At 46.2% G+C, this 26,920-nt stretch overlaps 1 protein-coding gene across 1 annotated transcript in view; it reads left to right on the top strand.

The window, feature by feature from the left end:
- Positions 1 to 26,920, top strand: part of MAP3K9 (mitogen-activated protein kinase kinase kinase 9) — a 78,651-nt gene that overhangs the window by 3,283 nt on the left and 48,448 nt on the right. The window contains exon 2 of the mRNA XM_052646445.1: positions 4,536 to 4,949. Coding sequence (XP_052502405.1) covers positions 4,536 to 4,949 — 414 coding nt within the window. The remainder of the gene's footprint in view (positions 1 to 4,535; positions 4,950 to 26,920) is intronic.

Here is a 26,920-nt window from a genome sequence, read left to right as displayed (position 1 = left end):
TAAGATTTTTAAATGAGTGATGTGTGTACTATTCACTTACCCCAAACTCATCAGAATGTGCCTATATGTCTATAGTTTCTAAGAATACATTTGAGAGGGAATAATGTCTTGACTCCAAGACTGAAAGAAATAAGGATTTTTTCCTGATATTCCTGGAAATATTCTTCCGCAGAAACCGAAATATGTGCTGCATGAGACTTGACCTGATTCTTACTTAAAACCAGGTCTTGACTGGAGCAGGGAAGGGAAGGAGTCCCACATGCTCTCAGCTGCAGTGATAGTCTAGTTTCTATCCACAAGGACTTCCTAACAGGGAAGAGAAAGGAGAGGACCCTCCCCACATCCCCCACTATTCTGTCTTCTGTCTGCTTGTAAGTACTCTTCTATGCTTTTCTTGAAGGCTGGTCAAAATATTTCCTTGACTAAATAGCAAGAACATGAGAGTTTATGTTCTACGCAGAGAGAAAGAGAGAGAGAGAGAGAGAGAGAGAGGTCATGGCTTTGCCTTCCCCACAGAGGTTTTCTGTCTTCTGTGGAATGCCATCAGAGGAGCTGTCCTTTCAGCACCTTCGTTCAGAATCACATCTTTTAAGTCCTCGTATGTTTAAATAAGGGGCTTCCCTGGTGTCTTAGTGGTGAAGAATCTGCCTGCTAATGCAGGACACATGGGTTCATTCCCTGGGTTGGAACGATCCCCTGGAGAAGGAAATGGCAACCCACTCCAGTATTCTTGCCTGGGAAATCCCTTGGACAGAGGAACCTGGTGGGCTACAGTCCATGGGGTTGCAGAGAGTTGGACATGACTTAGTGACTAAACAACGATGATAAGTGTTTAAATGGATATTTAACACCTCCTGTGTGTTAACAACTATGCTTCAGACCAGAGGAAAGAAGAGGGTGGATACACAAGAAAATATAGCACTTAATTTCCTTAAGGAGAATTCAGATATCTGAGGAATAAGATATGTAAATGTGCATTTATTAAATAGGCACCTACCTTTTCATCCATGAAAAAAAATCTGGTAGGAAAAAATATGAGTGCTCCCTCCATGACCAAGGGATTCCTAACATAACTTACATTTTTCTCCAGGAAGGTTCTAATCTCTTTTTAAGGTAGGCGTATTTTTTCTTATTCATGTAATAGAAAAGATAAGAATTAGTAATCAGTCAGGATTCGTTTTAGGACCTGAAAACACTCAGGCTACTTTAAACAGAAAACAGTTTAGTAGAAGAAATTGGGTGCTTGTAGATTTGTTGGAAGGGCAGGGAGAAGGGGCTCTCAGCTAGAATTATGGGGTCAACTCCTAGTCCATTGCAGACCTGGCCTACCAGACAAGCTGCTGCTTCTCTGAGAAGGTACAGAATCAGGAGTTATCACTGCAGTTGACTTCTCCAATACCCTGTTGTAGTTGTTGTCTGGAGATTAGGTGACTACTTGGCCTTGCAACATTCCTTCCACATCTGCAAAACTAGTAAGCTACTCCCATGAACTATAACCCACCAGGCTCCTCTGTCCATGGGATTCTCCTGGCAAGAATACTGCAGTAGGGTGCCTTTTCCTTCTCCAGGGGATCTTCCTGGCCCAGGGATTGAACCCACATCTCTTAATCTCCTGCACTGGCAGAAAGATTCTTTACCACTAGCGCCACTTGGGAACCCTAATAATTGGACACTGACATGATATTATAGAAAACCCACTTCTCCACGGCCATGCTTACCAGGAGAATCAGCAAGGAGATGGTCTCCATATCACTTCTGCCTTCTGAATCTTATGCATCTCATTGGCTGAACCAGCACTCTGTCAAGAAGTCTGGGAAATATAGTTTTTAAACTTTCCAGCTTCTGTAGTACTGAAAGGTATACTGGAGGATTGTAGAATGGATGTAGATTATTAGTCTGCAGGACACACCATTTATTTTTTCAAGAAGGGTGCTAGATAAGGTGATGAGCTTTTGTTGTTGCTGTCATTTATTTACTTTTGTTCTCATAAAACTTTTAAATTTATTTTTTAATTAGAGGAAAATTGCTTTACAATGCTGTGTTGGTTACTGAGGTGATAATCCTGAACAATTGGAACTTTGAGGGTGCAAATGGGCCACATATTTTGTATACTTACAGGCAGTCCGACTAACTAAGAGTTTGCTTTGTGCAGACTGCCAAGTGAATTACAAAATATAAATGAATATTAGCCCTAGATAGGATGGAAGTGCTATAACTGAGCAGGAACCTAGTTCTGAGCACCGCCAGCATCTGAATGGAGAATGGAGACATTGTGGAGCTGGGTGAGAATAGATAAGAACAGTCTGCAGTGGGCATCTCCTCTTTTCGCTCTTGCCAAGAGTTCAGAAATACGTGATCTTAATGTTCAGTTTTTGCTTTTGTAGCAGTGCGACTATTCTCTGTGTTTGTTTCAGGAGGTCCACAGATCTGAGTTTGATTTCTTTCATACTGAAGTAGATTCTCCCCCTTTTGCTTTACCCTCTATTGGTCACCAGCTGAATGTTCAGCACGTACAGGATCTTTACCAGGTTTTACCAGGCAGAGAGGATCAGCCCTCATGCATCTTGCAGTCTAGTAGGACAATAGGCATTGAATAAGCAACTATAACTTTGTTGAGTCTTGCCAATAGAGACTGCCATGGGAGTGCTTGATGGGGGCCTGGCCTCGTTTAGTAGAGGGGTTAGGAAAAGTTCCTCTAGGAGATTACAGTTAAGCTGAGACCTGAGACCAGCTGGGTCAGCTGGGTGAAAACAAGGAAAGAGACTGAGAAGACAGAGAATAGGGTTTTCATGAGAGAAACTTGAAATAACACTTCACTTGTACAGCAACACCATATCTAACTCAAGATTCATAATCACTGCTGGTTATTATTCCCTACCCATGGGAGTCTTTCCAAACAGCTAAAGATACAGTCAAGTACAGTAGATTCAAACTGGATTTGGGATGGGAAATGAGAGGGTGGGGGTGTCACTGGGAACCTCAGGGCTGGAACTGTGGTGAGGGTAAGATGTTGCCTTGGAGACTCCTCTTTCTTGCACACTTTAATCACCAGGTCCTGATAAAACCAAGTTTTGAAGGTCTCCTGATTTTTTTTCCTGATCTCAGTCTTCACGGCTCCTGAGATTTGACTCTGTGCTTGTGTACCTGGATTACTGCAGTGTTCTCCTTAGTGGTCCCTTTTGCTATTACGTTCCACATAGCTGCCAGAGTTGGTTTCCTTTCTAAGTCACAAGTCTGACCCCAGCAAGACTTTGAGCCTCATCTACCCTAATGCATATATAATCCAGCTGCCCTGGACTCCCTGAAATTCCTGATAGACTATATGCCTTCATGCCCATGTTCTTTTTCCCCCCCCCTTTTCTCTTTATTGAAGCAGAGTTGATTTACAATGTTGTGTTAATTTCTGCGGTATAGCAAAGTGATCCAGTTACACATATACTTACTTTCTTCCTTATATTCTTTTCCATTATGGTTTATCACAAGATGCTGAATGCAGTTCCCTTGTAGGAGCAGCAGGACCTTGTCGTTTATCCATTCTATATGTACTAGCTTGCATCTGCTAACCCCAGAGTCCCACTCTGTCCCTCTTCAATACACTCCCCCTCTTGGCAACCCCAAGTCTGCTCTGTCTCTGAGTCTGTTTCTGTTTCGTAGATGAGTTCATTTGCATCATAATTTAGATTCCACATGCACGTGCTGTCATGTGGTATTTGTCTTTCCCTGTCTGACTTCTTCCCTTCCTATGATAATCTCCAGGTCCACCCAGGTTGTTGCAAATGGCATGATTTCATTCTTTCTTATGGCCGAGTAACATTCAATTGTGTGTGAGCATCACATCTTTATCCACTCATCTGTCGATGGACATCTAGTTTGTCTCCATGTCATGTCTACTGTGAATAAGTGCTTCGTGCCCTATGTTCTGGCTCACGACCTTCCATCTGCCGCGACTGTCTCCTCCACCTTGGTCTTCATTTCCTGATGGTATCCCTTCCTCTCATTCTTTGGGCCCATTTCAGATGCTTCCTTCCTTGAGAATCCTCTTCCCACCCACTCTCTTAATCCCTGTCCTGTGGTGGGAGTGAGTGATTTCCCTCATCTTTGGACCATACCACCACTGAAGCTCTTCTACACTAGTTTGGTTGTTGTCTGTCTGCCTTGGCACTGTATTATATACTTCTTGCTACCTAGCATATACACTGTAAAATGTGAATAAGCCACACAATGATTGGTCTCCCCCAGTTTTTCTTTTAGTTAAAATGGTTGCTCTCAGTACAGTATTCTTCATGAAGTTCCAAGTAGAAGTTATTTTGTGAATACTTATTGAATACCTACTATGTGCTGGTCACTAAAGATAACGCGCTGGCCACAGAAAAAAATGTTACCCACTTTTCCTGTCCTTGGGGAGTTTATTGTGGGGAGACTGAAAAGGCAAGTGGACAGACAGCTTGTTGTGTTTACCCAGCTAGGTAAATGGGTGATTAAATGGTGTTTTTCAAATGGTTTTGACTTGCTCCTTTTTTCCTTTTCTTTCTCAGTGTTAGAGATTGACTTTGCGGAGCTGACCTTGGAAGAGATTATCGGCATCGGGGGCTTTGGGAAGGTCTATCGTGCTTTCTGGATAGGGGATGAGGTCGCTGTAAAAGCAGCTCGCCATGATCCCGACGAGGACATCAGCCAGACCATAGAGAACGTCCGCCAGGAGGCCAAGCTCTTTGCCATGCTGAAGCACCCCAACATCATTGCCCTTCGGGGGGTGTGTCTGAAGGAACCCAACCTCTGCTTGGTCATGGAGTTTGCTCGTGGAGGGCCTTTGAATAGAGTGTTATCTGGGAAAAGGATTCCCCCAGACATCCTGGTGAACTGGGCTGTGCAGATTGCCAGAGGGATGAACTACTTACATGATGAGGCGATTGTCCCCATCATCCACCGTGACCTTAAATCCAGCAACAGTGAGTACAGAGAGGTGGGGCTGGAGGGCTTGAGATCACTTTCAGACCCGGTCCGTAGCTTGGGTTGAAGTGAATGTCTCAGGAATCTTAGTGGGCAGTGAAATGCCCTGCTTAAAGCCAGTCCATCCTTTGGGAATTCTCTGGTGGTTCAGTGGTTAGGGCTCCATGCTTCCACTGTAGAGGGCATAGTTGGGGAACTAAGATCCTGCATGCCACATGAAAAGTGAAAGTGAAGTCGCTCAGTCGTGTCTAACTCTTTGCGACCCGTGGACTAGCCCACTAAGCTCCTCCATCCATGGGATTCTCCAGGCAAGAATATTGGAGTGGGTTGCCATTTCCTTCTCCAGGGCATCTTCCCGACCCAGGGATCGAACCCAGGTCTCCCACATTGGAGGCAGACGCTTTAACCTCAGCCAAAAAGAGAAAGAAAAAGGAAAAAAAAATTACCAAAAAAAAAAAAGAAAAGTACCAAAAAAAGAAGAAACCCAATTAGCAGGCATGGTTGGCAGTGTGTAACTCTGTGATGTACTGTTCAAATAAAACATAGATTGGTTTTTCCATTTTGAGGAAAGGGTGGGTGCTTCTGAACACAAAAGGAGGTTTCCTCTTCAGTGAAACAATAGATAAAGCAAACCAATACCATCTGTTTGCATTTCTGTCTGAACTATCCAACCTGAGTTCCGAGAGAGGAGACGTGTTGTTTAAGCCATGAAGCCCGTTCAGGTGACGGTGTCAGCCTGGGGAACACAACCTCACTGGTAGACCTACAGCTCTCCTGATAGCCTCAAGGTGGTATTAATTAATTGTCATAACTACATAGTGTTTAATAGCAGGGAACTGAGAAATAACTGTTTATTAAACATCTAGAACCCATAAACTGGATTGTAAAGCAAGTGTTAGACATAATTAAATAGTGGGTTGGTATAAACTTCAGTCTCTTTCCTTGGCTGAATCAGCAGGCCTTGGGAGTATGCTTCTTTTGTGTGGTAATTTGGACTTTCCCTGACCTAAACTGCATGGTAGGGAGGATACAATTTGCTAAGTGGTATATGCCTGAAGTCACTTTGGGCATCCTGTCCAGAGAGGAGGGCGTTAGGAGTTTGGGGTCCCAGAATTTCACGCTCTGTGTCCTTCAGCTTTGAGCCCAGAAATCCTTTAGACCTTGTTTTCCTCCTGGTTGTTCCACATGTGGCTTATTTTTGTGTTGATGCTGTTGTGAATCTGTTAATTTTAAAAAATATGTTTTAAATAACATAAGTAGTAAGTGCTTTTGTTCTACAAAAATTAGGAAGTGTAGATAAACAGAAAGAAGGATCACCCATAATGTTTTCCTTCTGCTACTGCTACGTCACTTCAGCCGTGTCCGACTCTGTGCGACCCCATAGATGGCAGCCCACCAGGCTCCCCTGTCCCTGGGATTCTCCAGGCAAGAACACTGGACTTGGTGGCCATTTCCTTCTCCAATGCATGAAAGTGAAAAGTGAAAGTGAAGTTGCTCAGTCATATCCGACTCTTAGTGACCCCACGGACTGCAGCCTACCAGACTCCTCCGTCCATGGGATTTTCCAGGCAAGAGTACTGGAGTGAGGTGCCATTGCCTTCTCCAGTTTTCCTTCTGAAAGTGTATATATTACATTTGGCATATTTTCCCAGACATTTAAAAAGCATATATGGCCCATATATACAGAAATATACTCTCCAACTTACTTTAAAATAGCATCTGTTACCCTTACCTCATCTACATGCATCCTCTTCCCCTTTAATAAGAGCAAATTTTCCTCCTGGTGAGTCTGGAACATTAGATATGTATTTTGGATATAATGCATGTGAAGGATTTAAGTTCCTTAAAATAAATCTGGTTTCTCTTTTCCTTCTGCCATTATTCTATCTCTTTACTATGTGATTATTCTCATCCTTCCTGCACAATTCTGTTCTTTAAAAGTGTGTGTGTGTGCTTAGTTGTGTCCAACTCCTTGCAACCCTGTGGACTATAGGCTCCTCTGTCCATGGGGATTCTCCAGGCAAGAATCCTGGAGTGGGTTGCCATGCCCTCCTCTAGGGGTTCTTCCCAACCTAGGGATTGAACCCAGGTCTCCAACATTGCAGACGGATTCTTTACTATCTGAGCCACCAGGGAAGCCCTTTAAATGTATAAAATAAGTTAAAACTTCTGCTGACTTCCTTTTTAAGAAAAAAAAAATTTCTACCTAGAGATTGCTTTGGATGATAGAGTGAGAATAAGCAGATGTGTTGGTAGAAAATGTGATATAGAAACTGAATTAAAAAAAGAATGCATTCTTATATCCTTATCATGCTGGGTGAACTAGGCGTTGTGCACTAATCTTACGTAATTGGGCCCATTTAAAAACTTGGGCTAGGGTGGGTGATTGTAAAAGTTAATAATTTCCTCTATGAAGTTTTACATCTGGGTATAATTTCAAGCTGCAGATACAAGGTTTTACATTTTCTGATTTATGTTGGAAGTCTAGACTCTTAGGAAGGGAAAGCTAACTTGCTAACGAGGTGCAGGGGACCTGACTGTCATTCTGTCTCCTTGGAGACAAAACCCTGGTCCTTTGTCTTAATGTGGGTTTTAGGATTCCCAAGGGGGACCTTCAGGTACAATGTATGGTGGCAGGGCATACATAGGGTACTATTTTAAAGGACCTCACCCAGCAAGACAGTTGATGCCCTGAAATGTCCATAGTCCACTGGGCTGCTGGTTGGTGCTGATGTTGATGCCTGCTGTAAATCTCACATGCAAGTTGTGGTAACTCCTTGGTATTTGTCTGTGGGTGGCTGTTTGTCTGTGATTGAATTTATCCAATATGAGCCCTGATGACACTGTTGTTCTTATTCCATTGCTGTGTGTACACAACTTGAAAATCATTTTAGAAATGTTATGTCACTTCTTTGCCTCCAGTTTGAGAGTTGTAACTTCTTTGTGTTTTGCAGACTTGGGGACACTGGCCTGTTTCTCTTGGTTTTTATTAGGAACTCCAGAGAGTCGCATTTTGTTCATAGTCATGTGAGGGCAGAGTTCTGTGAATTACATGTGTTAGTTGACTTTGAACCCCTAGAGAAAAGAGTAAGGTACACATGGGGGCTGTCTTGTGGAAAAAAGAAAGTAGCTGGTGATAAAATCTAACTGTTACAAAAAGTTCAGTAAAAAAGTGATTTCTTAAAAGGCTTAATATATCTTGATCATCCGTTTTAAAAAGTCATGTGCTATTTATGACATATGTGTAGCATAGAACATCTTAGGTTGTTCATGTATCATCTGAAGTAAGTTTTGGTTTAATGCACATAACTTGAAAAAAACAAAACAAAGTAACAGTGGCTAAAACAAGGTATAATTCATTTGTGTTTGAAAAGAAGGCTGGGGTGTTTAAAGCATCTCCACATCTCTTTACTGCCTCTCAGGGTTGCCTTAGGATACAAGATGACTTCTGAAATGCCAATTATTTGGTCTGAGTCACAGGCCTGAAGGAGCAGGAAAAGCAGAAGCATAGAGGAAGCTGCTCCTGTGGCTGAGTCGTCTCCCATTAGCTTCCTAGAAATCCAGCACAACACATCTGCGTGTATTCAGTGGCTAGAGTGGAGTCCCATAGCCATGGCTGGCGCAAGGGCCACTGGGTGGTGGAGGGTTTTATTCTGGGTTGGCATGGATTCTGGCCAATAATCAGGGTCTGTTACCAAGGAAGAGAGAGAGCATGGATGGTGGGGACACAGCTGGCCGTCTTACCATGAAATCTGGGAACATGCACTGGGAAGAAGTGTTGTCTTAGGTATTGATTAGATATTTACCATCATACAGCCATAAAGCAGGGTTAGCCAGGTGCTGGGACTTGTGGCTCAGACTTCTGATTTAAGAAGTGGTTTCTCCTACTCTACTGCAGTGCATCGTTAACTTAAACATCTCTTCTTGAAACTACTCACTGAAGTCCTGGCTATAAAAGTGGATTTATGTGTCTCTGCTCCTCACACTGGGGAAAACCAGCCACTTGATTGTTAGCAAAGATGTTAGTGAAGGATGGTCTTTTAGTGGAAAGATTGTCCTTTTGGAGGTAGGTAAGTGGATTTCAGGGTTTTGGCTTAAGGGCATTTGGCAAAATAACAGTTTAATAGGGGCTATTAAAAACAAAATTAGTATAAAAATGAGGTGATGGAAAATGAAAAGCCTTGCTCAAAGTGAAGGTAGTGGTATTACTTTTGTTATTAACTTCTTTCCTCCCATTAAAAAACATGGAAGAACATAGAGCTAAACCCAGTGTGTGTTTTTCCTTTTTTTTGGGCATTTTTGCATATTTCTTTTCACCCCTAAATCTTAACTGTGTGTGTGTGCTAGGTCACTTCAGTTGTGTGTGACTGTGATCCTGTGGACTGTAGCCTGCCAGACTCCTCTATGCTTGGGATTCTCCAGGCAAGAATACTGGAGTGGGTTGCCATGCCTGCCTTCAGGAGACCTTCCTGACCCAAGGATCAAACCCACGTCTCTTACACTGATCCATGTCTCTTTCATTGGCAGGTGGGTTCTTTACTGCTAGAGTAACCTGGGAAGCCCCAAATCTTACACAGGAGATCCTAATAAGTACATTTCTTGCAGCATGCTTTCTCCCCCACTGCCAACTTGCTATATTGTGACCACTTTCTTATTAAATAAATATTCTTCTACCACAAGATATTTAAAGGTTTTACAGTTTTCCACTACACTATTTTGGCTTCCCAGGTGGCTCAGTGTAAAGAATTTGCCTGCCAAGCAGGAGACACGGGTTCGATCCATGGGTCAGAAAGATTCCCTGGAGAAGGAAATGGTAACCCCGCTCCAATATTCTTGCCTGGGAAATCCCATGGACAGAAGAGCCTGGCTGTCTACAGTCCATGGGGTCGCAGAAGAGTTGGACATGACTTAGCAACTAAACAGTAACAACATCTACAGTATTTAGATATAATATATTAACTAAACCAAATCCGTATATAATCATCATCACCAAACCTCTAAATAATAATAACAACAAGCAACTAATGCTTATCGAGTGCTCTTTTGGTCAGGCCCTGTCTGAGCATTTTATGTGGGTTCCCGTCTAAATTTCACAGCAACCCTGCAGAGTGAAGACTGTGTGTGTCTTTATTTTACAAATAGGAAGCAGAGGCTCAAAGTGGGCAGCCATTGCTCTGGGCTCTCGCTGCTGGTCCCGAGCCCAGGTCTGACTCCTCATGGCTGCACTCTGCTGAGGGTTAGCTGGGGTGTTTCACTGCCCTGCTACTTACTTCGTATAGTGCTTTTGTTTTATATAATTAGGAATAATGTTACTCTGTTCACTGGGCCTTAGTGTCCACATGTCATTAACACATGAGAACTCACTGTTAATTTCACAGCTGAAAGAGCAGAGGTGAGTGATGAACTGGATTTGGTTCAGGACTAGCCACGCCTTTTCAAATGTCAGCTTGAACTCAGCTAGCCTTCCTCTTTTCAGATGTCAACTTCTCACGGGTCTTTGCTATCCTATCTCCCTCTTCTTCCTCTGAAGGTGTTTTCCCTTACAGGCCAGTTTCGTCTTTCCCTGGAATATGCTGTGTATTACTTCCCACCCATTGGGCCCTCATCACACTTACTGTTGCTGTGGGATCAAGCTTGCTTTCAGAGGTACCCTCACCTCATCTCTCTGGCTGGCCAAACCCCACTCATTTTCCTGTACTCAAGTCACACCTGACCACTTCCTGCTAGCCCATCTCTGGAGTCAGTGCTAAGCAGGAGGCTGTTTCTAAGGTTACCCAGCAGGTATACCAGGCATATCCTAAAGTATTGTGTTCAGTGGATAGATTGCATTTTCTGTGGATACAGAGACACATTCTGCAAGTCAAAATAAATACATAAGTAAATAAAGCAGAAATGAAGCAAAGAACCATCCTGGTGAGTGTGACTCAGCAGGCGAGGCTGGGAGGTCTGACCTGCAGGCCACGTGCACCTCTCAGTTCTTCAACTTTGCCTGGAAGCCTTGCTTTCCCACTTTCACCTGGACATGACCATCTCCTGTGCAGAGATGGCTCTCGTTGGTGCGTCATTTTGAGCGCTTGGTGTTGGGACTATAATAGACACAGCCCTGCCCTCAAGGAGTTCCCTGTGGGGTCACAGAGAAGGATCTAAACCAGCCCAGTGCAAGCATGGCCCCCCAGGAGGTGATGGTGCCTGGACATCCCCATGGATTCTCTTGCCTCAGCCCTTTCCTGAAGTTGGAGGGGCTCGGGTCCCCTTCTTAGGATTCGCAAAGGGCGCTGCCCTCTTCATGGAACATTTGCCCTCATTCTGCCCAGCTTGCTTGGGGAGGCTGTCCGCCTGTTTTTCCTCTGGCGATCCTGGGTTCTGCTCTGTAACTTACTCAGGTGCAGGGAGAAGCCAGGCCCTGGGCAGCATGTAGGTACCTGCAGAGCCTGTGCTGGAGTGGTCAGAGGATTGTGTTGTATGGATGATGTTGGTCGGTGTCCCTGGACTATGACTGAGCCCTGAGCTTGGCGAGAACACCATGGTAAGGGTTGGGTTCAGGGCAGGAAAGGATTTGGATAAAGGATGGAAATCGTGAATTTCCACACTGTTCTTCTGTCCCTTCCCCACTATTTCTGTTTCCTCTGATTCGAGCCTTGGTTACCTTGAAAGTCAGGAAAATTGTTCTGTCTTCTCTTCCCCACATTCCTCCCAAACCTGGTAACAGCTAAGTAGCCATCTCCCCTTTCTGCGGGTGGCCTGTGGCACTGTCATTGCTCAGGGTCAAGGTTTGTGCTTCGGGATCTCGGAGGAGACAGGAGTCTGTCTGTGTCTCCCTACCCACCGTGGCTCTTGGACGGTTTTCCCTTCCTGATGTGGTGCTTTCCCCCATTCCCAGGAGGTAGCTCGGGGTCACTTATGGATGGGAAACTGGGACACAGAGCGGAGACCATGGTCTGGTTGAGGCAAAAGGAAAAGGTAGCTTCTTCCCAGGTCACCCATCTCTTTACCTAGAAGTCCCTGTCAGGACCCCCATCAGCTTCCTGCTCAACCACGCTTGCTCCTCTTATTAAGGAAGGATCTATGCAAAATGTGTGTAGGTTTGGAAGGAAGAGGGTTACAGCTCATACTAATTTTGGGAGAAGAGGGTTACAGCTTATACTCATCTGAGGCTCAGAGAAGGTTCTGGCGAAAGGAGAGCTTCTTAGTTGGGTGTCTGGGTAAGAAGAGGATGGGGCAGTGGAAGGAGCACTGACCAGGTGCCCCCTGGGCAGATGGGCTGGGTGGTCCCAGACACATCTCATCATCTCTCTGGGTCTCAGATTCCTCATCTGTGAAATGAGAGGTTTGGATGAGATGGTCTCTGAGATCCCTCCCTCCTGGGGCTGACATTACACGATCTAGGGAGTATGTGTGTGTTGGGGGTGGATGATGACCTCGTGCTCTGTCTAAATCTGTGTCACACTACAGTGCGCCCAGGCTCCCCGCTGCCTGGGCTCATTGCAGGGGCCAGAGCTCCCGATGGGGAGTCTTCACCAAGCGGTTCAGTGGGGAAACAGCTGACCGGAGCCCACAGGTTCTCCCTTCCCTCTTTGCTGCTCAGAGCGTGACAGATGGCCTTGCTGAGACAAGATGCCCCAGCCACGAGAATCATGCCAGGGACTTACAATATACCAAGGGCAGCCTTCCTCCTGGAAGCAGGACACAGCTCGTCACAGGCCACCTCTGTCCTTGGAGCTGAGCGAGGGGGCGTCCTGGCCTGTCAGAGCTCTGCAGCTGGTTTCCCACTCACTCCTCTGAATCAACAACACAAGGCTTTTTCCAGCAGGGCTCCAGACCACTTGTTTTATCCCTAAGTCGTGTCTGACTCTTTTCGACCCCCATGGACTATAGCCTGCCAGGCTCCCCTGTCCAAGGGGTTTTCCAGGCAAGGATACTGGATTGGGTTGTCATTTCTTTCTCCAGGGGATCTTCCTCACCCAGAGATTGAACCCATGTCTCCTGCATTCGCGGAGGCATTCTGTACCGCTGAGCCATGAGGGAAGCCCTCCAGTCCACTTAGGCACTTTTAATCTTGTGCCTCTGTGCCTATCACCAACAGAAGTGAGGGAGACTGCTTGTGCAGCACACTAGAAGTGGCCATGAGACACAGAAATGAGAAATGTTAAGGCTGTGGATCACACTTTGCCTTCTTTCCTAACTTTCCCAGGATTTTTGCTCTCTGTGGGAAACTTGAAGATTTTGAGAAGTAAGCATGTCCCCCTTAAGCTTGACATTGGGAGCCATGTGGTCTCACAGAAGGAACACTGCTTGGGAGTCAGAGAGACTCGGATTTAGGCTACTTCTTGTGCCCCTGACGTTGGGTGTGTGTCTTGGAGCTCCAGGATTCTCATCTGTAATACGTGGACAAGACAAAAGAGAGCAGTGCTGTTTTAAGATGGCCTGAAATGATGTGTGCCAAGTATCACCTGGGCTTCCCAGGTAGTGCTAGTGGTGAAGAACCCGCCTGCCAATGGAGGAGATGTAAGATTCATGGGTTTGATCCCTGGGTCGGGAAGAGTCCCCTGGAGGAGGGCATGGCAACCCACTCTAGTATTCTTGCCTGGAGAATTCCATGGACAGAGGAACCTGGCAGGCTACAGTCTGTGGGGTTGCAGTGAGTCGGACACGACCGAAGAAACTTACCATGAAGGTATCACCTGGAACCACATTCAGTGAAGGGCTGCCCCTTTCCCCGCTCTTTCTATCTCTTGTTATTTTAGGTATACACAGGCTCTAGCTGGGTTTCCCTTTTTAAAGTAGTATGGGGATTTAGGCAGCCAGAAAGCCCTGCTTTCTGCCAAGTCAGCCAGGGGTAGTTTTATCCCTCTCACCAAAAAGAAAGTGAAGTCACTCAGTCATGTCCGACTCTTTGCGAGCCCATGGACTGTAGCCTACCAGGCTCCTCTGTCCATGGGATTTTCCAGGCAAGAATACTGGAGTGGGTTGCCATTTCCTTCTCCACCAAAACAGGAAGATTTGTTTCAGCTGAAGCCACGGAAGGCATCTATCCCCAGCCGCTCCTTCCTACTGTGTGCGGGCCTCTTGCTTTCTCCGGACCCAGCCTTAACTCCGAGCGCTTGGCCCCCTGAGAACACTGCCTTGTCTTGTTATGGCCTTTGGCCTGATTGAATGGGACAGCTGGCCAGTTTTATGGCTCTGCTGGCCTCTCAGCTGATAATTAAAATGCTTTTGCCCCAGGAGGAAGGCAATATATTTCTCTCGCTCTTTCGTCTGCTGCCAAGGTCAAAGGGAATGCCCTTTCTTGCATCCCCCTCCCGGCTTACCCAAATCAATGTAGCATTCCTGTGGCATGGTCTCTTTTGAGACCCTGGAATATTCAGAGTGGGCAAAAGAGATTTTATTTTAAGTGTTATTGTCTTCTTTTGGAAGGAGAATGGAGTATGATTTCCTCTTTTCCTTCTCGGTATTACAGCTTTATTTCCAAATCTGGTTGTGCCCAGCACTTAAAAGGTCCTCAAGAAATGTTTGTGGTTTTGATCATCACAGATTCCACCCCGGGGCCTTTTCCCATGCATGAATCCCCTTGCCCCCAGAGACCTTCTCCAGACAATGCCCAAGCTCTCCTCCTTTAGAGCCCACACTTGAGAGATGAACCCCCTTTTCCACTTCAAATGAACCCACGTGAGCTCTGGGTGACACTGGTTTTGAATCCTGTCTCTGATGCTAGCTGGGACCTTCGGAAAAGGATGTACTCACTTCGTTTCTGCAAATGTAAAATGGGAATAATTGTAATCCCACCTCCCTCATTTTACTGGGTAGAAGTGAGGATTAAATCAAATCATGTAGGTGTAGCTCTTAGCAGTGGCCAACACATGGTGAGTGGTGCATACATCTACTGTAATTCCAGCAGCTATACTCCCTCGGTATTTACATCCACAATTAGTGATCTTGTACTTTTGGGTATGATTTGTCTTCTACTTGTATTTTCAGTATTTTATTTCTATTTTCTCTGATTGCACTATAGATTTTTTTTTTCAGTAAGTTTTTTGGGGTCAGGGGTACATCGTGTGACATGGGATCTTAGTTCCTCAGCAGTGAAAGCACAGGGCCCTAACCACTGGAGAAGCAGTATATATGTAGGTCCCTGTTGGTTGTCTGTTTTATGTATAGTGTGTATATGCTAATCCCAATCTCCTAATTTATACCCCGCCCACTAGGATTCTCGATGGCAGAAGGGTTGTTGTTTTTCCTTCTTCCATCTTCCCTGCTCCTGCCTCCCCCGCTCCCCAACCCTGCCTAACATAGGACTTACATATGGCAGTCCAGATGTTGGGCAGCAGTTCCGATTTTGCTGTGAAATCTTGCCTTTTCTGTTCCTACTTCCTTTCTGGATGGACTCAAACTCCTTTACTGGGTGAGCTGCCTTTATGGTTATCCAGCCTTGGCTTTTATATATCCATTTCATAAACTTTTTGGGAGCTTGGGGGCCCTATGGAAAGGGTTCCTTGAAGTTGCTTGGAAGCCTAATGTCGGCCTCCAGAATTGCCTACCTCTGAAGGCTCCATCTTTTTTCCCCTCCCTGGGAGCAGAGTTGGGACACCCCAAACCTGGCACAAGGGCAAGGTAGTAAGGGATCTTGTAGGTAAGACCTTCCCCTGCAAATCCTAGCGACTTGTTCCAACCTGATGTGCCTGATACAGCAGTGTAACAGGAAGAAGGATGATGATTGGAAAAAAAAAGTTATCCCAGATTCCACTGTGCAAATCTGGCTGTTTCAATGGTTGTATATGATTTGCTCAATAGACCTCATCTTCTCCTACCATTATAGTCATAGTTCACATACTGTCTGGACATTTATTATATTTTTTTGTTCCTGCCTCCTGTTAATCTTCAGAATCCAAGAGGAAGGGCAAAAGGCCATGGTTGAGTGAAATAGAGATAGTCTTCAGTTTCCAGTGATCCTGATTTTCTCTTGTGTCTATTGGTAAGGTTAGAGCTTAAAGGAACCTTCTTTTGTGACCCGGAGAAGTTGAGTGGCTTGCTTAAAAGCCATCCACTTGGGGTTCCTGAATCTTGTGACTGTGTTCTTTCTCTCAGCCACTCCCAGACCCTGACAATGGCCAGTTACTCTGCCTGGCTTTCTAGCCAGTGTGGTGGGCAGTGGTGGCATGAGGCTCTTAACACCAACCAGGGAATCAGTGATGACTAACTTATAGGACCCAGCGGTAGGAGCCAAGGAGTGAAGTCTGTCTTTCCTGCTTGCCAACATGAACTTGGTCATTTTCTTCTCTGTATTATGTAGAAGGATAACAGTATTCACTGTTTTTCTAGGTGGTTTAATTTTCAGGAGGGAAAAAACAGTAAAAGAAAAAATCTTTGTTTCTTCTTGCTCTCCCCCCGCCACCCTCCCCCTGCTGTTTCACTGAGATATAATTGACGTATAGCATTGTGTACATTTAAGGTGCACAACAAGATTACCTGACATGCATAAATATTGTGAAATGATCACCACAATAGGAGTAGTTAACACATCCATCACCTCACATAATTACCGTGTTTTTGTGTGGTGAGAACATTTGAGATTTATTCTCCTAGCAGCTTTCAGGCATATAATCCAGTGTTGTTAACTATAGTCTCCATGCTGTACATTAGATCCCCAGAGCTTATTTATCGTATAACTGGAAGTTTGTACTCTTTGACCGGCATCTCATTTCTCCCACCTCTCAGCCCCTGGGAACCACCATTCTGTTCTGTTTCTGTGATTTTGACTTTTAAGATTCCACAGGTAAGTGAGATCATACAGTATGTGTCTTTCTCTGACTTTTTTCACTTAGTGTAATACCCTCAAGGTCCATCCATGTTGTCACAAATGGCAGGGTTTCCTTTTTTTATAGCTAAATAGTATTCCATAATATATATACACTTCGTCTTTATCCGTTCATCCAAAGACAGACACTTAGTTTTTTATGTAACTTGCTAATTGTTCACTAATGCTACAGTGAACATGGAAGTGGCGGTATCTCTTCTGGATAGTGATTTCATCTCCTTTGGATATATATCCAGAAGTGGGATTGCTGGGCCATAAGGTACTTCTATATTTAAAATTTTTTTGAGGAACCTCATACTGTTCTCTATAGTGGCTGCACCAATTTACATTCCCACCAACAATGCACAAGGATTCCCTTTCCTCCACATCCTCACCAACACTTGTTTCTTGTTTTTTTTTTGGTAATAGCCATTCTAACGTGTGCAAGGTCATACCTCACTGTGGTTTTAATTTGCGTTTCTCTAATGGTTAGTGATGTTGGACAGCTTTTCATGTGCCTGTTGGCCATCTGTGTATCTTCCTAGGAAAAATTTCTATCCTGGCCCACTTTTTAATCAGATTGAAAAACATTTTTATGTCTTAAGCAGTGAATTCCTGGCTACCTGAATTTAGATATAAGAGGCCCAGGAGTGGATCAGTAATCTCACTACCATTGGCAATTCTCCCCTCCCTACCCCCAATGCCATAGGAGACCTACCTTCCTAATTATTTGGATTAAATTACTTGTCTGTCCCAAGTGCATAGCAGCTGGTGACATGGAAGGACACTCCATCAAGTGCCATGGATGGTAATGGAAAATCAACTTACGTTTTCCCAGTAAAAGCTTCTCTAGGGTGATTTAAGATGATTAATGTGCTGTGGCACTATCTGATTTTGTTCCCTTAGCTTGTTATTCATGGTGAAGAAATACGTGTCCCTTTACTTTCCCCACCCCCCCGTATTCTTAGAGTTAGGATGAAGAATAACCGTATTTTGTATTTGGTACTATAGGGTTTGATTTGGAACAGTATCTAAGGTACTCCAGGCAGAGGTGGTGATCACCCCCATTTAACAGTAGAGGAAACTGAGGTTAAGAGACGTTTAATGCCTTGCCCAAGAACAGAACTAGAGAATGATGGTGCCTGAACTCGAATCCCATGGCTTTGTGGGGCGGATTGTCCCCACATCTGGAGTTGCAGGGAGGTGATCCTGCACTGTTCCAGCTCAGGGGCCTCTGGCGCCTCTGGAAGTTTCTGCTCTATTGGTTTTATCTTGGTTTTGCTTGTGTTTGTGTTATGGTTTTGTGTTTGGTTAAACAAGGGATGTGTCTGCTAGATTTCCAGATAAGTTCACAGATGCTTGTTTATGGAATTTAAAAATTTCTAACCCGAAGAGTAATGTAAACATTTAGAAAGTGTCTGGACACATTTATTAATGGCACAGCCCTTCGTGGTTGTTCAGATGTCACAACTCTTAGCTCCATGTCATCTGGGAGGTAAGCAGGCCTTCCTAGGGCACTGCTTTTGCAGCTGAGTGTGTAACCAGATGGACTGCGTTGCACCAGTATGGCAATTCCATGTCCCGTGGAAGACAGATTGCTAGGCATGCTTTGTGGTGCCCGCTTATATTCTTAGATTAATGCTGTGAAATAGAAGTCACAATAAATCCCCTATATATGAATGAGTTCCCTTCTAAGAGCGCATTCATAAGGCCAGTTTTAAATCCAACAAAGTTAGCCTAGTTACCTAATACGGCTATATAGTACTGTACTGTAATAGGTTTATAATACTTTTCATACGAATAGTATATAAAAGACAAGCACAAAAAATAATGATTTTTAATCTTATAGTACAGTATCTTGAAAAGTACAACAGCTAGAATACAGAGGCTGGCATCTAGCACACAGGCAAGAAGAGTTACTGACTGGAGGTGGGGAAGGAGGTGGAAGATAGTAGAGCTGAAGAATCCTCAGCTGTAGGAGATGGAGGGCAAGCTGCAATTTCACTCACACCTGATGTTGATGACACAGGTTCTGATTCCTTGCTGGAACCAGATACGTGAAAGTTGGCACCTTGAAGGTTTGTATGTAGGGGATTTGCTGTAGACTTTTCACCATTCTTTCCTTACTACCCTGATTAGGACTGATTGCTGAGGGAGTAGTACCCAAACTCTTACAGATAAAGAATCCACCTGCCAACGCAGGAGATGCTGGAGATGCGGGTTCGATCCCTGGCTCCGGAAAATCCCCTGGAGGAGGAAATGGCAGAACATTCCAGTATTCTTGCCTGAAAAATTCCATGGACGGAGGAGCCTGGAGGGCCACAGTCCATGGGATCACAAAGAGTCGGACTGAGCACGCACACACAGATCTCTTTTAAGTGAAGCTTCCCAACTGTCCCCTTCTGCCTCACAGAGAGAATTTTGACTCTGTTGCTCCTGGTACTTTGCGCTTTTGTGATGGAGGACAGGCAAGGGGACAAGGACCAGAATCCTGCACATTCAGCCCAACAGAAACATTTTTAAAATGGAATTTTAAGCAGGACATTTGTGGGCTGCTTTGTTGGAAGACAATGAGCGGGAGGCAAAAATGGATTAAAGAAGTGTTGCAGTGGACCATATGAGCCCCCTGCCTAATGAAATAAGTCAAGTCCACCTAATTTGGAATTACTTAGGATCCTCCTCTGGCCATTAAACACATCTCTGCCCCATGATTGTAACATGTGAGTCTGGCCTTATTTGCGTGGCTCTAGGTTGGATGGACCATGAATCTGGCCAGTTTTAGGCCCATCATAAGCTTTTTGGTGCTTGATTTGATATGTAGTATATAGGAGAAGTGACTGGGAATGGAAAGTGTACCAATAATAACCTTCCAGGAAGAGTAAGAGTGTCCCTGCTCAGGAAAAAGGAAGACGTTCTTTAAGAACAGCACATAAGGCAGTGGAGCTTATTCCCAGCAGTTTCTGGCTGTGCCCAATATGCCCACTTTCCCAGGTACCAAGGAAGGAAGGAACAGGCTGGCTTTCTCCTGGAAACTGAACTGCGCCACCCTGAGAATCTGTGTGGCCTTGAGTTTTACTGCCATAGTAAGATCTCCGACTCCATCCCAGAGGAAGAACAGTATTCTTTGGAGGCAGGCTGGAAAGGTGAAGGCAACACGCCTTGTCTCACCCATCCCAGTGGGCATGGAGGTGGAAGGACGTTACTAGCAAGAGCATCCATAGCACCAACAGGAAGAGGGTGAGTCAGAACAAAGCTAGTCTGACCTGAGGAGGTCTGGAGGTTGGTCCCTCCCTACTTAGGCAGAGAGGTTGAGGAATGACTCACAGGAAGCTTTAATCTGTGTCTCTTAGCTTTCTAGGACGATTAAGGACTTGTGGTTCAAAATGGCAGCCCCCACTGTTTTGAGCCTTTGTGGCTGGGGCTCCCTCCATCGCAAGGTGATGTGATGGGTCTCTATGGTGTGCCGTGCCGTTTCCTCCTCCACCCTCAAATCCTTTCTCCCCTCGATGCCTCGGGTGAAGTGCAAGTCACAGAGCCTGGAGTGTTTGTGTTGTGCCTGGGTAATGATTCTCAGCCCAGCTGGTCCTTGTGTGAGACGGTTGTGTCTGCTATTATGACGATGCCGTAGGCAATATGATGGGTCAGTCATTTTATCATGCCTATATAGATGTCTCTTCCACCACCTTCTTCCCATCCTCAGAGCCGTGCTGTGTAAACACCCCCCAACAACCAGAACAGTATGAAGCTGTATGGAATAGTGTGCCAGGTGTATATGAGACGGGCAGGGGTATAGAGAATTCTCTGGAAGGCCTTGATGGATAGACCTTAAAGAAGGAGTGGGATTCAGGGAGAATCAATAAAAGGGTGGGGTGTGTGTGTGTGCGCACACACTAAGTCACTTCAGTCATGTCCAACTCTTTGCAACCCTATGGTCTGTAGCCCGTCAGGCTCCTCTGTCCATGGGATTCTCCAGGCAAGAATACTGGAGTGGGTTGCCATGCCCTCCTCCAGGGGATCTTTCTGACCCAAAGATCAAACTGGCACATCTCTTATGTCTCCTGCATTGGCAGGCGGATTCTTTACCATTAGCGCCACCTGGGGAGCCCAAAAGGGTGGTAGGCCACAGCAGTGGCTTTATAGGGAAAGGAGCCGGCCCCTACTCAGATAAGGCCAAGTGTTTCTCAGTGCCGTGCCCCTCTTGCCTGGCTTCTTTGGGGAATTCCCAGACCTGGCCTACTGAACAGGAAAGCCAGGCTGTCTGTGGTAAGGAACTGAGTCTTTGCTATAGAAACAGCTTCTGTCTCTGCATGGCCCAAGAGCAGAGTGTGGTACAGCGTTAGGGGCTCCGAGTCAGCCAGACCTGGCTTTGGGCAAGGTCCTCAGCCTCTGAGCCCGTTTCTTCTTCTGTCAAATGGGGATAATCCTAGTTTTAACTCACAGCACCAGAATGAGCATGAAGTGAAATTATACACCAGCTCTTAGCACAGTGGAGAAGGCAATGGCACGCCACTCCAGTACTCTTGCCTGGAAAGGCCCATGGATGGAGGAGCCTGGTGGGCTGCAGTCCATAGGGTTGCTGGGAGTTGGACACGGCTGAGCGACTTCGCTTTCACTTTTCACTTTCATGCACTGGAGAAGGAAATGGCAACCCACTCCGGTGTTTCTTGCCTGGAGAGTCCCAGGGACGGCGGAGCCTGGTGGGCTGCCGTCTATGGGGTCACACAGAGTCGGACACGACTGAGGTTTAGCTTAGCACAGTGCCTGGCACAAAGTAAACGCTCAATAAAAGGGAACTTTTCTTTTTCTTAAAATTCCGTTTCCAAGAGCAGCTGCTTCTCTGGTGGCAGCAGATCTGAGAATAGACTCACAAGTGCATCACCAGCTGCTTCCATGACTGTTGCCTCGGAATGCACCACCCTTCAAACAAGAGCCATTGCATTATGCTCATGGAGATTTGGGGTCAGGAAAGGAGGGCTCAGCGCGAATGGCTTGTTCTGCTGTTCGGTGTCTGGAGCCTCTGCTGGGAAGATTTGAAGGCTTGGGGTAAGGCTGCAGATGAAGGCAGGAATCATCTGGAAGACTTGTTCATGTCCGTATCTGTGTCTGGGCTGGAAGGACTGGAAGGCTAGGATGGCTGGTGAGGTTGCCGGTGTATTGCTCCTCCAGGAGCATGGTATCTCGGGGTTCTCAGCCTTCTTATGTGGTGGCTCAAGACTTCAAGCACAAGTGCTCCAGGGACCAAGCTGCGTCATCCTCTCTGGTCTGGCTTGGAAATCACACAATGTCACTTCCTCTGCTTCCTGACAGTGGAAGCGAGTCTCAGGCCCACCCAGGTTCACAGACAGGCCACATAGACACATCTTTCAAGGGGAGGGGTGATGGGTCTCATTGGAGGAGGCATTTAAGATAGGAGGTGTTGTGCCATTTGGAAAATCAACTTGCCAGGCCTGCCCCAGGAACTCTGATGGCAGAGCTGAGGATAGTGTGTGTGTGTGTGTGTGTGTGTGTGTGTGTGTGTGTGTATGTGAGTGTGTTACAAGATTTTAGGGAGCCAGTCATGCAGCAGCCCCCCACACCCACATGCCAAGAAAGAAGAGTGACTCTTTGTTGACAAAATCATCAAGAGTCTGATGTGCTGACTCTGTTTTATTTTATTTTTTATCTAGTTTGTAGCTGGGTGCTTTCTAGGCACGGCAGAGATCGGGCCACTGTCCTCAGTCACTTTGAGCCGGGTGGTAGGGATATTTGGGCAGGCGGGTGTTGGAGATGATTTTAATAAGGAAAGTGGCTGCGTGGGGGCTCTGTCTCTGGCTTTCTGTCTCCTGCTGCTGCCATCTGTGTCTGGAAGAGCTCAGGACTGGAGTCCCAGCTGTGTTATCTGAGCTTAATTTGCACAAGATGGCAATGGCTATAGGTGCCCAAAAGGTCTGACTTTTGAAATAGTCGTATTTTAGGATGTTGCTGAGAGCAAGGTATCCAGCAAACACGTGCTGGCGACTCTGATCAGGGAGGTGATGCCAGTTTTTCTGTTTTAATCACAGGAAGCTTGGCTGTAAGAAAACTTTTCCTTAGCAGCATGAGGGAGGTAAGAAGCGGGTATGACATCCAGAGAAGAGATGAAAGGGAAGCTTCTGTGGAAAACGGGCTAGTCAAGGGGTCGCTGAAAAATAGCTTGAAACAGGCTGATGAATTATTGTGCCTACTGGAGCCACTGTCAGTCTCTAAACAAAGTAATTCCCTACCACATTCTCTTCTATCTTCCAGCCCCAAAAGGTAGCAGAAGGCCACTCTTCTTGTTGTTAAATCACGTGGCAAGCACAGATGTGGACACGTCATGAAGAAGCCTGGTGCTTTGAGCTGCTTCTCAAGTGCTGGTCCGCACGTGTATATGTGATTCTCGCTTGCTCCCCGTGGCCTGTCGTCACGACATGGCCAGCCAGTTAGGACTGGCCTGGAACCCTGGACACACTTGGGATGTGAACCAAGGCCTCTGTGTCACAGTCCCATTAGCTATCTTAAGGCCCAGGTACCTGACTGAGGACTGGCTCTCTAGGACAACATCCTAGCCAGCCGAGGGAAGCTCATCTATCAAATCCATCCCCTCTGGCCTGGTTCTTAGCCCTCGCTGTTCCCTGAGCTCTCAGTTGCACACCCTTGGCTGACACTGTGAAGCACAGGGCCCTGGCATCTGGGGCTGGCCCACTGTGCCAGACCAGTGCAGCACGGAGCTCTTCTGGTCTTAGCGTGTCTGGACTGTGGAGTGGCATGTGGTCCAGACAGGGACAGTTAGTAAGGTGTGAATTGGTAGTTACAACTGAAAGCAAAGGAACCATGTTCCTTGGTGGTTGTGGAGAGGCTGGAAGGAGATGGGCAGCTTTGGTCCCTGCTGGAAGGAAAGAATAGGTGGGCAGATGTTGGCACAGAGGTAGGGGAGTGGGGCGTCTAAAAGCCCCCCTGTACTCACTGAATGCTGGTACCTTTCTATGAGACTGATGACATACAGAGTCCCTGCCTGAGCAAGCGGGTCATGCAAACCCAGAGGATGTCCCTAGGACTTGCTGGCCACTCCGTCTCCCTTTAGCGTAGTTAATGACTCCGTCTCTTTTCCCATCATCCCTACCCCCAGTACCTAGTTCATTCTTCATCGCCTTCCCTGAACAGTTAATAGGTTACTTCTTATGTCCTTGCTGCCAACCTCTTGCTTTTTCAGTTCCATTTGTCTCACTGCAGCCTTGCTTGTTTGACTAAAACACAAATCTGCTCACACTGCTTCCCTGCTTAAAAATTGTCTGTGACTCCAGGGTAGATCCCAGCCCCTCCACCAGCTCCCCCTCCACCAGCTCCCCCTCCATGTGGCCTGCATCTTCCGGTCCTGCCCCAGCCCAGTGCTCCAGCTCCATCTTTTCCTTTTTCCCCTCATGAAGGTTCTGCTCCAGCTTCAAGGGACTCTTTCCTTTTTCTTTGAGGCATCAAGGCTTTTTTTCCCCCTCTCTGGCTTGGAATCACCTTATTCCCCCTCCCTAGAGTGGCCTCCTGATGCTCTCCCATGAACTAAGCCCTGACCCTTCTTTACAGGTGCAAGAGCAGATGTATATTTTGTGACTTTCTTCCGAGGAGCTTCTTCCTTTGCCTGTTATTCGGCAGGAGATGCTCAAATAAGGTGGGGCAGAATCAGATCATAGTCAAGCACATGGCAGCTGGAGCCACTCATCCAGCTTTGCCGCTTCCTGGCTGTGTGACTCTGAGTTAGATCCTCACTTGATTCAGCCACAGTTTCTTCATCTGTAAATAGAGATGAGAACACTGCCCATCTCTTGAGGTTTTTAAAAGAGAGAGTGCTTGTGAAATGCTTAGCACAGTACCCGGCATGTAGGAAGGGCTTCATAAATACATAAATCCAATAATGACGATGAAAGTGGTTATAGATGTAGCTTTGTGGCCAGAACGAATGGGCATGGAAATGTGAGAATGAGCGAACTCCATCCTGTGTTCCTTGATAAGATCATCTCTTCATCCCATTCTGTTCCTCTCCCGTTGCCTATCTTAAGTGTCAGCTGACTTTTTCCAATAACCGAAGCAGTTGGTATCTTTTACTGGCCAAACTCAGTGGACTTTCACACAGGAATGTTTAATGGGGATGAGTCTTGATCTCTTGGAGTAACAGCCTGGATATTCTCTCAGTTCTCATTGTGATCCTGGGTGTAGGTTGTGTTTTAGAGACTAGTTAACCAAATCAGTTTCCATCCATGTTGGCTCCTTCCTGGAGAGGAGGGTGGATGCTCCAGTTAGTCAGGGTGGGGTCCTAAGGTCTGTGGACAGAGCCCAGCATCTCAAGAGTTGACTAGTTGGGGCACGTTGCCCTCTGATGAGGGGCTTCAGAATTCCATCCAGGGTACCCTGACCATTGTTAATAGCACCAGGCTGGTCTGATAGGAGTCTTTCTGAGCCCTGGAGTGTGATGGAGTGAGGAGAATTTTCCTGTCTAAAATAACCTTTCCCTTCGTTTTTGAACATGATGAATTGTCCTTCCTGGGGTGGATGAGCAATGAGTTACATTTCCCTGTTGGTAGACCCAGGTGCAGAGTTTTGGCATTGATGCTTATTCTTTGCTTTTCTGATGTATGAACCTCAGCCTTTCTTACCACTCCCTGGGGGATGCTTCTGCTGATCTGGAGGTGAATCACTGGGTAGGGCACACATTTCAGAAAAGGAAAAAGAGATGTGGATGGTGGCTTGGTATGGGTGGTGGCAGGAACTGAAGACTCGCCTGTGAAAGGGTTAATGACATTTGCCCTGGGCCAAGCACCAGGACCTCGAGTCAGGCGGACAGCTGAATGAGTCAGTCAGAGGCTTTTCATGGTTCTTACAGCCTCGTGGCTGAAGGGCCCCTGGGAGAGGATTCTGTGAATTGAAGTGGAGATCCTGGATCAAGCACATTTTGTTCTGGGCTCCAATGAACAGCCATATTGGTCCCACCTGCTACGCTCAGCACCTGTCTCACCTGTCTCGAGGATGACGGTCCAGGGGTGATAGTGAACTTGAAGAGCCTAGGGTGTCTCTGCTTTATGACTTCTTATCCTCACACTTTTGAACATTTCACTTTCTCTCCCCAGCTCTCCACTGACCTTACTGATGGTTTGCCTAGCTGTGCCATCTAGCAGGCTGTGACTGAGAGATGGTCGGTGGTAGTGAGTTCGCAGGGTTGGCTTGTACAACCCAAAACAAATCTCACAGCTTCTGAAGTGGTGTCAGACCTGGTGCAGGAGGGTTGCTTGTCCTGCCCATGAGACCTTCGTCCCAACCCTCAAGCTAACATGCTAGCCCTGGTGCTTCTAGCACACCTGTGCCCTGAATTAGGGCTGGTGAGAAGCTGCCCCCCAGCAAGCCTTTCCCACCTCACCTTGCCAAAGCTGTCCTAGTTTGAGTAGCTTCTAGCTCCCCAAATATGTACAGACTTCACTTCTAAAGCCCTCCCATTTACATAAAAAGGGCAGGTTCCCTTCTCTAGAAGCATCTAGAGCAATGCTCAAATGGTTTAGCTTTAGAGATTCCCCCCTCGTCCCCCAGGTTCTAGTGGAAAGGACAGTGGACTCAGAATTACCTTTGACTCCTAGTTTCTGGGGTTTCTCTGTCAGCTTTCTTTTGCTCTGAACACAATTATCCCTCCTTGTCCGTTCCATTGAGAAGTAACCTTCAACTTGACAGAGAAAACTACCCTTAGCAGTGGCTCTGTCCATACAGAATATAGAATTTGGTGAGCAGTCTGCCCAATTAATTTATGATCTGAGGCCGCCCCAAGACACATCAAATGCAGATGTGGTTCGTACACTGGTGTAGGAGAGACCAGCATTATAGAGACACAAGGTCTTGTAGAGATGGATCTGTTAAACATCAGAACCCCAGAGGGGAGGGTCAGCGTGGTACAGGGGAAAGAGCATGGGCATAGAATCCAGTGCAGGGTTCACGTCCTGCCTCTCTCTCTCTGCCTAGATGTGGGAAGGTTACTTAACTTTTGAGCCCAGCTTTCCAATCTGTAAAATAAGGATGTCATCTCCCCTTGCAGGGTTGTCATGAGGACTGAATGAGGTGATGTATGAGAAGTTCTTGTACCTAGGACAATAGCAGGCATGCAAGAAATGGTAGCTACTAGTGTTATTAAATGACCTAAGTTTAAAAAAT

The sequence above is a fragment of the Budorcas taxicolor genome, chromosome 10 (genome assembly GCF_023091745.1).
Source record: "Budorcas taxicolor isolate Tak-1 chromosome 10, Takin1.1, whole genome shotgun sequence".
In the NCBI taxonomy this organism is placed as follows: Eukaryota; Metazoa; Chordata; class Mammalia; order Artiodactyla; family Bovidae; genus Budorcas; species Budorcas taxicolor.
Note: the sequence above shows the minus strand (reverse complement) of the source record. Positions and strands in the feature narration are given on the sequence as shown.